This window comes from Motacilla alba, chromosome 2 (genome assembly GCF_015832195.1).
Source record: "Motacilla alba alba isolate MOTALB_02 chromosome 2, Motacilla_alba_V1.0_pri, whole genome shotgun sequence".
Lineage (NCBI taxonomy): Eukaryota > Metazoa > Chordata > Aves > Passeriformes > Motacillidae > Motacilla > Motacilla alba.
In genome coordinates, this window is record NC_052017.1 from 131,121,229 (window position 1) to 131,133,955 (window position 12,727).

Genomic DNA, 12,727 nt, shown 5'->3' on the forward strand with positions numbered 1-12,727 from the left:
AAATTTGATGGTTTTTAAGTAATTTAGGTAACTGTCTTGCAAAGATGGCTAAGTAACATAATGGTCTACCCCACATGATGGTCCATTCTTCACACATTCAGCACAATTTGTACAGCAGAGGTTCTCAGCAGTCAAGCTGGATGCCTATCACGGAAAGCTGTTTCCAGGAGGGCAGGTGGTAGCAGGAAGGATTCATGCAGTCCTAGCCTCTCTGATGGAGGTATGGAGACTGAGAATGGGTGATAGCTGATGGGAGCCACCCTTCCACTACCTGTTCTCAAACTGGCCCGTGGAGGTCCCCCTCCCCCACTTGCTCCATCACGGTCAAAGCTGCTGCCCCCACAGCCCGATCTGGTTGTCCCTTGTAAACCCACTTTGGTCCTCTGGCAAAGCACACAGTAGGTTGTACTGAGCTGCAGGATCTGCGGTCCTCTCCATTCACTTCATCCCTGCATGACAGAGCCTCGATAAACGCTCCATTCCAGCTTTTCCATTCTCTTCCAGCTTTCCCCTGCTGACAAAACAGACCCCTCAACACCCGTCATCAACATCCCCAGTTCAGGTATCAGCTCCCAGATCTACACAGTGGGTGTCATCACCGGGCACCACCTCATCCTGCTGCCGTGAGATGCCTTCTGCAGAAAGACATTCACCAACGTCAAACTCAGCTGGTCCCAACCGTAGTAAGAAAAAAAAAAAAATAAAAAAATCCCCAAACCCAAGGAAAAAAAAAAAAAAAGATCTTCCAAACTGTCCTGCGAAGGGCGACACCTCCCTGGGCATTATTCGACGGCAGCCACAGGCCAGCGAAGCCGGGGGTTTCGGGCACGGAGCAGCCCCGACAGGCGAGGCAGGCGGACCGCGGCAGGGCCGGCTCAGCCTCACGGGGCCCCCACGGCCCTGCGCCGCTCCTCGCCTCCTCAGCGCGGCCGGCCGGGCCCCTCCGTCCGCGTCGGGGGCAGGGAGGCGTTGTTGGACGGTGGACCTGCCCGCCGCCCGAGCGCCGGCTCCCCTTTTCTTTCTTTCTTTTTTTTTTTTTTTTTTTTCCCTTTTCTTTTCCTTCCTTTCCCGCCGGCGGCGGCCCCGCGGTGCCTCCCGGCGCGGGCGCGCGGTGCGTTCGTTACCTGGCGCTCGGCGGCGGCTCCTTCCTCACCTGTGCGCGCCTCTGCCAATGGCAGCGCACCTGGCGGCCGCGCCGCCCAATCAGCGCGCGGCTCGTCCCTCTCCCCGCTCCTTTAGTGAAAGAATCCAGCGCTGCTCGGGAAAAGTTACCTGTGCGCGCCCGGCCCGGCCGCTCTCCCGTGCCGAGCCCCGCCGGCGCCCCAGCCCCGCCGCTCCCCACATGCCAGGGGGAGGGGGCTCTACCTGTCCTGCCTCGGCGGCTGGCTGTGGAGCCGGGAGAGGGGGGGAAGGAAAGCAGAATTACCAGTAGCTCTGGTTCTGCCGTCCCGGGCGTTCACACGCACACCTTCACCTGCACAGACCTGAAAGTCCAGTTCCGCCAGGCAGACGGAGGCACCGGGAAAAGGGGAGAGAGTTCATTGGATCAAACATGTCACAAGAGACGGACAAGTAAGTGATCGCAGGCACGCCGCTGCGCCCGCTGCGCGGGGCGGCCCGCCGGGCTGGCCGTGTTCCCCTTCGCCGGTGGCGGACGCGGACCCGCCGGGACGGCGCTTCTCCCTCTTCTCCCTCCTGCAGCGACGCCGGAGCGGGCGCACAGACACTGCGGAGAGCCCGAGGACGAGGCTGCGGCTCGCGGCGCCGCGCCTCGCTCTCCGCCTGGCCGTGGGGCTGCACGATTATTTTGTTTAACTCTCCTTTTAGTTTAGGTGATTTTTTTTTGTTTGATTATTTGTTTGTGTCGTTTTGTTTTTCCCTCCCCCTCACCTCGAGGGTCGCTTTTCGTGACAGACAGCTCCTCGCCCTGGAAGAGCGGAGCGGCCTCCGCCCGCCGAAGGCCTCGGACGTAAAGAGCTTCTTGGCTTTTGTGTTGGCGCAACAAAGGGCTTTTATCCCCAAAGGGCCGGGGACGGCCATCTTCCTCCCCTCGGCTGGGGCCGGCGGGGCAGGGGGCCCGGGCGGTGGGAGGAAGGCCCTGCCTCGGCCCAGGTGCTCCCCGGCCGCTCCATGCGGCGCCTTCTGCCTCGCCGTCCTGACCTTGTTTTCCCGGCGGGACGCCCGGGCGGGCCCGCGGCTGCCCGGAGACCGGCGAGGTTAAAAAGTAACTTTAGCAGTAGTGGGGCGAAGGAGAAGGATGAAGAAAAGAGCGAAGCCTCCCGCTCCTGCTGGCCCCGGGCCCGCCGCAGCTCCTCTCCCGCCCGGCCTGGCGGTAGCGAGGCCGGGACAGAGCGGCGGTGCAGGGGTATTCCCGTTGTCTCCCGGGGCCGCCGGCCGTGGTGCTGGTCCCCCCCCGGGGCCCGCAGGACCGCGGTGGGCCCGCCGTCCCTGGATCGGGGAGAGCCGCCGGGAGCCGTCGGTGGGCGCGGAGGCCGCGGCGTGCGCCGCTCCTGCCACCGCGGCTCCGGCAGCACCCGGTGCCGAGCGGCCCAGGCCGGGGCTGGGTTTCCGACCGCCGGTAAATAACTCGCACAGGCGATGCCGCGCTCCCGCCATGGCGGCGGGTGGCTCGGCGTGGCGCCCAGAGCCGCCGTGAGGCAGCCAGGCGGGAAGGCCATTTTCCCTGCTCGGTTGATTCGTGTTTCTGCAGGAGGCGGCTGGCCAGAGTTACGGGGCAAGGAAGATGGAGGGCGGGAGGCGGCTGTTTTGTTTTACTGCTGCCCTGGTGCAGGTAGGAGTGCCCCAAACACGGGTGTGATCCCGGCTACGTTTGGTGTTGCTCAGGTGCTAGCCCTGGTTGCGCTGCCCAGAGCCTTTGTGCCAGAGGAGGTGGAGAGGAGGAGCCTGATGTTGGAGAGAGGCTTGGTGACAGCCTGCCTGTCAAAGAGTGAAAGAAGGAGATTGCCCGACAAAAGAAAACAGCAGGGTTGGGTCCCCCGATAGGGAAGAGACAGGATAGGACGGTTCAGAGGGGAAAGAGTAAACAAAAATATTAGGCCTGGCCTTCTCAAACATCAGCTGACAGTGGGATTCTACGGAGGTAGCTACTGACGTGAAATTGAACTGATTTGGGTAGGAGTTGAGAATGGCATTTAGGAGTTCATGTGAGTTGGGGTGGGAACTCATGCCTTAGGTGGCCAGATTAGAGCAATAAATGGTTAAAGTGCGAGGAAGGGAATAACGACGGAGCCCTGAGGGGTGCGGGTGAGCGAAGGAGCAGCTGAAAGAGCAGTCGTTCAGTTGAGAGGGGAACCAAATTAACTGTGGAAGAGCTGATAAGCAGTGACAGAGGGCATCCCAAAGCAATGGGCAGATCCAGAACGGCGTGAAGGTGAAAAGGGGCCTGTAACTTATTTCCTGGCTAAGTCTAGTTGCCAGTAGTTCCAGCAGCCAGAAACTAGGCTGCGGCAGATCAAGGGCCGTTAATGGGAGTGGGAGGGGAATATGGAAAGGTGGGGGGGTCAGAAGAGCAACTTCGCACCATAGTCGGCTTTGAATCAGAAAAACAGTGGAGAGGAAACCTAACTCATAGAGGAAAACAGTGGAGAGGAAACCTAGTAAGAAACTAGAGGAAAAGTGGTTTCCCTCTGAGTCTGGGACGCTACTGGGATGCTGGACTATCCTTCCTTTCCGACAGCAACAATATAGCAAACGTGTAAACTACTGAGACTGGAAATTAATGCCCTTCATCCTCTGCTCTGTATAGTGCTTTTGCTGTTACCACTGTGAGGAACTTAAGAGCAGTGCAGAGCACATAACCTCAAGTAACAACACTTGCTCCGTTGCAGGTATGCCTGTGATCTGTTTCTGGTTAAGGTGTTTAGAGAATTTAGAGGTGATAGGTAAGGGTTTGAAAAGGAAATGAAGAGTAAAGAAATCCCCTGTGCTCTCTATACAAGTGTAACATGAGAAGACAAATACATTTGTTTCCAGAAGAGATGACCAGATGGAATGAGATAATAGACGACTGGTGTGAGGAGTTTGCAAGGGAGGGTTTTTGGTGGTGGGTGTTTTTTCCTTGTTTGCCTTTTTTTTTTTTTTTTTTTTTTTTTAGGTTCTAATTATATCCAATTAGACCCTAATCCAGAGAGTACATTATTCTGCTCCACATGGCCTTTCTTTTACTTAAAACTAGATCTTCCCTACAGGCAAAACTGGAGAGTGGAGCTCATTATTTTGAAGTCAGTTAATTTGTCCGTCATTGGACGTTTTTTTGTGGGGCTTTTGTCACTAAAGTGCTGGTGTAGAGGACTGAGCGGGGGTGGGGATATAAAAAGTGTGGAAAAATACATTCTGTGGGACTTGCTTGCTTGCACCTTGCTGGAGAGGTGATAGACCCTTCTGTACTACTGCAGAGAGCTGCCTGCAGTGTCTGTCTTTGGAGGGAGCAATGGGGACAGGTTCTGTAGTGCTTTAAGGGAGGAAGGTGGACAGTTAAGTGAAAATGCTAAAGAACCAGGTGTTTGATTCTAATGCTAATTGAGGAGCTTCGAAGGGGAGATTATCCTTGAGATAGGTGTACTATCTCCCTGTCTTTCCTTTTAGTCTTTCTGCCTAAACTGGGTCTTGTCTGCTTGCTTCCACTAACCGCTGGGGTCAGGAGAGATAAGATGCATGGTTGCACATGCGTTTTTCAGGGGTAATACCGACTGAAGCAGGCTGTGGCCACTTGTTCCCACCTCTGTTCCAATCTCTCAGCTGTGTCAGTAGAGTTGTTGTGCAGCTAGAGAACTGGCTCAGAATAGATGTTATTTTTGACGTCCGTTTTTCATTGGTCTAGGTTCATATGCAGCAAGGGTGCAAGCAAATGGCAGGGATTGAGAAAATAACTGTTCAAACTATAATCTCTGCAGAAGGAAATGTGTCCCACTTCCTCTCTGAGTGTTTTCTAGGTCTGTGCTGCTACTTCTGTTATCCAGTTTCCAGATCCTTTGAGGGGAACCGGGGCATTGATGAAGGCTGAGGGACACAGGGTGGGAAGGAGGGAGCATCCCTTTTGCAAGGTGGAAAGATTATTCTAGGGTACACTTCTGCATTTATAGGCTAAAGTTGTTCTTTAGTTAGTATACAGAAAAAGTGATCGGCACAAAACTCTAGTCACGGCTCTAGTGCGTTAGTGGAGTAAATCAGTGAGCTCGCTATTTGTGAGACTTAACTGGTTTTTAGAAATTGACAGCACTTCTGTGAATGAGGAGCAGCAATTGTTCAACCATTTGGGATCTGCCTTGTAAATGCCACAGTTGTGTCCTTGCTACTCCTGGAGTTGTGTGAAGGCCCAGGTGGGCTGGGACAGCAGTTGCAGGAAGGGCAGGCTAGTGGCAGGCCGCAGCAAGCTGGCTGCGCTGGCTCTTTCTCTCTCTCTGTCTCTCTCTCTCTCTCTGGGGGGCTGCTCTGGCTCTCTGCTGGCTGGCCACACCCTGCCTGCTCCCTGTCAGCCTCCCAAGAGCCCAGGGTGTGCAGAGCTGCTCAGGACACCAGGTAGCTGGAGCTGGGGCGTGCTCAGACTGCCCACATAAAGGAGGGTTTGGGGCAGCCTGGGTCTGCAGCAGAGCATGTGCTTGTAGGTAAATAACTGAGTGGAGAGGAACCCGTAGGTGGGAATGGGTTCAGACCTGTTCCCATGTGTCAGTGGAGGCATGTTCACATCCAGCTTGCTGCTTGGTAGTATCTGTGGCAGAAGTTGATATTGGGCATTTCACAGGGTGATTTTGATTTATTATTTTCTCCTCATTGTGTAAATTTACTGCCTTCATAATATTTAACTTTAGCATCTAGTGCTGTAACAGAAAGGGGGTTTGTCATTTACAAAGTGATTCTGTGTTTTGTTCTTAATTTTTTCTTTGCGGGCCAAACATGTTTTCCATGAGCAGATATTAAGTAGCAATTAGGTGACAAATCAATTAATATTTTTTTTTCTCCCGCAGCTGATTGTCTGAATAGGGCTTCCAGTGAGATTAATTTTCCAAAGTATTCTCATCTGGAAATGAATGCAGAAACAGGAATTAAATGTGTTTAGTTCTTGCGCTTTTTGAATGCAGACATACTGTCACAGATGTTCCCTAGAAAACCATTTCTGGGCAAGGAAGGTGAAAAATCAGTGTGCAGAACCTCATAAAGCTTGCAAACATAAGCTTAGCTAAGAGGAATAAGAGTATCAAATGGTTAGGACTTGCTGTTTACACTACTGTCTCTCTGGCACTGGAGTCTTAGACCAGGCTGAAGATCAAAGTCGAAGGGGAGGGAGGGGATTTTCCCAGGTCGCTTTAAGTTGATTGTAATGGTCGCATAACCTCTTCCCTGTGGAAGGGTCAGCAGGGACATCATTGTCCCTGTTTCGGCTGAGACGTCTGAAGGGGAAATGATTTTACACCAGTTGACATTTGTTGCCAAACATTTTCACAAATATTAATCCAGTGCAGTGGTTACCTTTTTTGTTTTTTTGTTTTTAATTAGGAAGCAGCCAATTAAGTTGCTGTTCTTTGTGCATACACAAAATAGCACTTTCAAATGCTGATCTAGGAATTAATCCTGGGGTGAATCTTCATTAGCTTTTTGATCAGTGATTGGGACAGTATTAGCTAGTTGAAAGAAGAGAAGTAATTATTTCAGACATCTTAGTATACAGGGATACTGTTCTGTTCTTCTACAATGCTGACATAATGAAAAAGACAGTAGTTGCTTACACAATATTTAACCAAGGAAACCATATTAAATACATCTGAACTGTGATGTCAAATGTTGCATTGTATCTATAGCTTGAGAGTAGGTCTCAAACATCAAAGATTATGGATTTAGATTTCTTTTACATATATATTTATCTATTTATAGCTATATATTTTTATATAAAAATTGGTTAATTTTCCTAATTTGGGGAGGCAATGGTATATTCCTTAATAATGTATTTAAGTAGTTCTGTAAAGTATATTTTTGTGTTTGTATGCTTTTAAAAATATTTGTGGGAAATCTTGACTCCCAGGTTTCCATGTTGAATTCATGTTTTCCTTTTAGCCACATAAAAGGCTTAATGTCCTGAAAAAACAGCAATCAGTGCTATCAGTGAAGTAACTATTCAATTTCCATTAACTCTGTGGAAGCAGTGAATGAACAAGGACCACAGGGCCAAGGGTCAGGTTAAATTGTGGAAGGTCTGGGCAGCCTTGTCGTGACCTGTTTTTAATTTTACTGCCTGCTTCTAGCTGCTTCAAGTCAGCTAAAACAACCTTGGGTGCTATGCACATGAAGTAGTCTTCTTAGGAAAACAGCATGGCCTGCCATGAAGCTGCGAAATAATTGCTAATTCTGATCAACTCTGTCAGCTCCTGCAGAAATGCTGTGAGCTTCAGGTTTTCCTTGTTTTGATTTTTCTACTAATGTGCTGATACCTGTCTTTTTTGTTAGAATCTTTGTCTTAATTAAAAAAATATAAAAGCCACAGCCTTAGTACACAAGTAACACAAGATTGTCTGGTGGAAATAATATTTTATTACAAGTGAAACAAAAAAAAAAAGTCTCTGAAATCATAGATATAAAAAGTCTGTCCCTGGGTAAGCAATTGCCTCCTTGAACTAGTCCTCAGTAGGCATTTATTTTATATATTTAATTGTTGTGTCAGATTTCTTTTTCATACTTCCGCTTTGGCATAGTTAATAATAATTTTTTGTCAATGTTAATGAATCACCTATTTGTTCTATCTCTTGATCACTACTGCATGCTCAAGTTATTTTGGTTCAGAGTAAAAACAAATAAAACTTCTAGGCATCTAATTGTTAAACTAGTCTTGTTTTGCCATTCATTGTTTCTATTCTTAATATATTATTTTACTTCCTCTCAGCCTGTTTAGTAACAGTAAAATAATTTCTTTTAATCATTTCACGTGTGTAATCTTGTTCAGATTCCGCTTGTGCTCAAAAATATAATTGTCCCAAAATTGCAAGAGTCCCAAACCTGCATTCATTAGAACGCAAAATGACTCAGCCTCTTTAATGGGAGTTTTTTCCTTGGTATGGACTTGTGGGCCAGAGGGCATCTTACCTTTTTGTTTCCTGGTGGTCTAAATGCTTTGGTGTTTTGTTTCTTTTTCCTTCACTCTCAATTAATTTGTATATTTATATAGTCACTGGGTTGGGTTAAGTACATTTTGGAGACCTGTTGTGCTTCTGGGAATGATGTGATTGTCGGCTATGAAAGACAAAATGCTGAGAAACATGGGACATAATTTTCCTGTTTGTTTAAATATTTATGCTCCTTTGTAGTTTTAACAAAACCCTATTATCTAATTGCAACAACAGTATTGGAGACTATCTAATTATACTTTTGGCAATAAATCCTGATGAGTCTCAAGTTGTTTTTTTTTAATCAAATAAATCAAAACTTGCAATGAACCACACAAGTTGTGGGGGTTTTTTTTTGGTGGTATTTTGTTTGGTTGGTTTTTAAATTTTGTTTTGTTTTTGTGTTTTTGTTTTGTTTTTAACTTGATGTCAATTAGGCCAAGTAGTTTTCTGAAGGTAGTAAACTTGGGCCAAAACTAACATTAGAATCTTAGAAACAAATGATTTCAAGTGCTAGGACTAGCTTTGATTTATACCTCTCTGTGTAATGAGCACAGGCAGAAATTTATGATCTGGAATCTGAAGTTTACTTATGCAGCTTCTGTGGGCTCTGTCCTGCATTTTAAATGGTCATACTACTTCATTTTTTGCCTGTGGATTCATACATATGTGCATTAGTTTTAAGACAAATTGCATGAACATCTGTTCTAGATCTGTTTTATAGTTGTCTTACAGCTGAACTAAGATTTGTATAAGTGTAAAATAAACTGACAGAGGGTGTGAGAGCTACTGAAATGTTTGTACGTGATCATACTCTGCCCTCCTTAGTTGTATCAAAACTGAAATGGGAACTTCTGCTCTTTTTTCTGGTTCTTGGATGTATCTGGAGCATGCTCCTGTACCTTTTGTCACACCAAATGGAACATTGGTGTTCTACAAGTTCACCATTTCTTTCACTTTGCACTGGAGCAAAGACCAGAATGCACCATGGTGTGTGATGCATGTCTGTGTGCAACAGAAGTGGTCCCTTTGGCTAGAATCTTGTTTTAGAATTTGTATTTCTCCCAGTGTTTGCAGATTGGAGACAGTTGCCCTGGTCGCCTTCTTATCATGCAACTAACAAGGAGCTTATGATAAATATCCTGTGACCTTGATGTGCTGGGCTGGGAACAAGGGTGACGTGAGTCTGTCTTGCCTTTTCCAGTTGACTAGTGCTAAAATTTCTGGATGTTTTATAACAGCTGTATGGACCAAAGCCTTGTATCCTTTCTCTTGAAGGAACAGTTTGCAGATGATGTGTGCAGAAGTGCCTGGTGCTCTTTTATCTCACCTGTGTAAGAATGGGCAGGCTCAGGCCTGGGCTGAAACCTGGGAATTGGAACCTCTCCCGTTCTCCTGCCTCACACACATTGCTTGTGTGTTCCCATCTGGCACCTAGCCTCTGCAGGCAGGGGAAAGTCTTCCTGCATTGTCACAGGGTGAAGAAGTCTGCAGGTATATTTGTGGAGCATCTTGATTGTAACTTTTTTTTTTTTTTAAAGAACAAATACAATGTCAAAAAACTCCCAACAAAAACAAGCACACAAAAACAATGAAAAAAACAAACAAAACAACACCCCACAGTTAAAAAAATGGAAATGCCTGGGCTGGGTGCCCACCTTGGCAGTTAAAACAATCTGCTTTGGATTTCAGGGTTGAATTTCCGGAGCAAGGCAAAGGATGTGGGGCAGGTAGGAAGAGGCTTTCTTTCCCACTAGCTCCAACTGGATCGGGATGTAATGCTGAGCATATGATGCAGCAGATGCAGATGTACTTGATGCAGCATGGCTGCCTCAGTCTGCTTTATGTTCAGTGGCAGATGTAGCTGAGAAGTTGGGCCTGCTTGAGCTTTGCAAATTCAAAAGAAAGCTCTTGAGCATCAAAACTGGTTTTGAGAGACTAGCAGGCAGGACACCTTGTTTCTGAGTAAAAAGGAAGCTCTGATCACCAAGCCTTTTACGACTGTTCATGAGTGTGTTAATGGACCGTTCTGATTCATTGTGAGCTAATCGCAAATTGCATTAAATTGGGTGAGAATTTGCCTGTAGTAGGATTTTGTAGCCCCAAGGGCTGGCTGTTGAATGTTCATTATCTTTAATCCGAGGAAGAGCTTGAAAGGCTGGCCTTTTCCATTTGGCATTATTGATGTTAAGTACAATGTACCTCTCCAATTTACGTTGCAGCAACTGAAATGAAACAAAGTTTTGGATATCTTGTATTTATATGCTACGCTTGTGTAGGTTTTATAAAATTCCATGGTCTTAATTGTAAAAAAGTTTAAAAAAATCACTGTAACTGCTGTTAATCTGGAAAATCTATGTATGACTTACGAAAACATACAAATCGCTTTGGATGGTATGAACAAGAAAATCTCTACTAAGCAGTGGAGAGAAAAAAAAAGATTTTGCAAAATAAAGGCCGTCTGAAGTTTTAATTTTTGACATAAATGCTCCCGTGTCAGAGCAATCTGGCTCCTAGCTAGACCATTGTCCAGAAAATACCTTTCATTCCTGCACACTTACTACTGTTTGACATAATACAATGGAAACATTTTGCATTCATGAGGAGCTCAAGTGGTAGCTTGAAAGGAAACATTTACTTTTTAGATACAAAGTATCCTAATTCTTCATCTCTTTCTCCATGATAAAACGAGGAAGCGCTTTCAGCTTGTACGAGTGCGTTCCGCACGGCTGTGTTCTGGTTAGCACACATCCTCACTCCCAGATAAAAGGATGTTGGGCTGGCCCGGGTGAGGAATGGGCACAGCGGAGGTTGCTCTTGTTCTCTGCTCTTTAGCAGGTTTTTAGATGTTACTGGGGCTACAGCGGGTATTTGCTGGTGTTGCTAGTCAGGTTGAGTGGGAGTCTTGCAATCTTGGCCTATCTTTCTTCCTTAAGTGTGTGGTTCTTGGTGGACGAGGTCAGTGATGGATTTTCAGCTTTTGATAAGATTCACAGACCTGTGGATCTGCTAATTGCAGGCTCCAAATTAGGCTTTGGAGCTGGGATGGTCAGGGCAGCTCTGTAGTGGGATTACTGTTACTTGTAGGTGTCACCCTTTGCCTTCTACACGGTCCAGGTACCACCAGAGTCACTTTCCTCCCAAGCAGCTGCCAGCTGTCATCAGTTGCACAGCTGGAACAGCTGGGGCTGCCCTGGCATGGAAGTATGACTGACAAGACCGAGGAGCTTATCTGTGTGGAGCCTCACTTAGGATGCTGGGTTTTCTTGGTATATAATAAAATACAGTGTATTTATCTCCTCTGGTTATGGAGGACTTTGCTACATCTGTCACATTTAGCTGAAATCGTCCGAGGAGGTTCAGCAATTGTGCAAAAAGGAAAGGGAATTATGTGTGCAAGCATAACTCTCATTTCTTCAGAGAAACTCTCCCTCTCATCCAAACGGCCTTATTTAATAGTGATGTTTTCTTTAAGTGGGCCCAATTGTTTTGGCTGACTACTTTGGCTATAATCTTTGAAATGATTGACTATGTTAAGTCATGATAATTAGCTCTGACCATTAACCTCCTACAGAGCTGATTACAGGGATAGGGGTGATGAGGAAGTTTTTTATTTTTCTTAGTGCTATTGTTTCAGTCTGTTTGCAGAGTAAACACAATGAGTGTGGCAGTTGATTATGCTGCAGACTATCTCTCAAAGCAGAGGAGACGGATACTTAGTTTTCAAATGTGAAAACCTCAGTTTTAGAAAAAAACATGCTCTGGAGAGATGTTGGGAAGGTTCTAGGTCTATGCACTTGTGCCTTTCCAACCATCCCAACTGAGTTGCTGTTTCTAGAGCATTTATCCCCTTTGCTTTGGCTTCTCCCCAAGGCAATCAGATATGCATCTCTGAGAGACTGCACTCTGGTCATTGCTTTAAGATCATCTTGGCTAAGTGAGAGCAACAGAGATTGACTCCTCCCCTCCAGCATTTTTACAGACAAGCACAGCCCAAGTCATAAAAAGTGTGTTTTTAAAGGGATCTTGCTGTCTGACTGTAGTGCTCATAAATCAGTTATGACTGTTGCACGCTGTGAGTGCTCTGTGAACAAAAGGCAGTTATTGATTTTAAGGGAAGATTGCTACAGGAGGAAGGCTGAGCGGGATTTTGTGCGTTGCAATGGGCAACCATGTGGTGAAGCAGCCCAGTTTTATCTGAAGGGGAGCTTTGTTGAGGAAAGGAGAATCCTTGCTTGGAATAATTGCCTCTGAGCCAGGGAGAATTGACTCCTCCAGAGTGGAAACGGGCCCTCAGCTACCTCTGGCACAAACAGCAGGGCTGTCGCAAATCTGATTTGAGTTGCTAACAGTAAGGTATTGAAAAGGCAGACAGATCTAGCAGTTGCCTTTGTATTTTCTTAGTCTCCTAATTTATGCTTAGCTACGCTTGCTGAAGCAAACCTGTAACAACACAAATCTATACGTGAAAACAAGAGGGACAAAAATCTTGAGCAAAAGGCCAGGAAGTAGTGTTGTCAATAACAATAAAACAAACAAACAAACAAGTAGTTTCTGAAAATCCAATTACTTTATATAAAAGTAAAATAGAACCGGTACTGTAATTGGCTGTGTTT

General features: G+C 46.5%; 1 protein-coding gene across 6 annotated transcripts in view; it reads left to right on the top strand.

The window, feature by feature from the left end:
- The first annotated feature begins 419 nt into the window (after positions 1–419).
- The window catches only part of GRHL2 (grainyhead like transcription factor 2), a 66,110-nt gene continuing 53,802 nt past the window's right edge, over positions 420–12,727 (top strand). For 4 of the 6 annotated variants that reach the window (XM_038127971.1, XM_038127975.1, XM_038127972.1 and 1 more), the window contains exon 1: positions 420–1,572. In XM_038127971.1, the coding sequence (XP_037983899.1) occupies positions 1,553–1,572 (20 nt within the window). In that variant the 5' untranslated portion in view covers positions 420–1,552. The other 2 variants (XM_038127977.1, XM_038127976.1) reach the window with 2 other exon arrangements.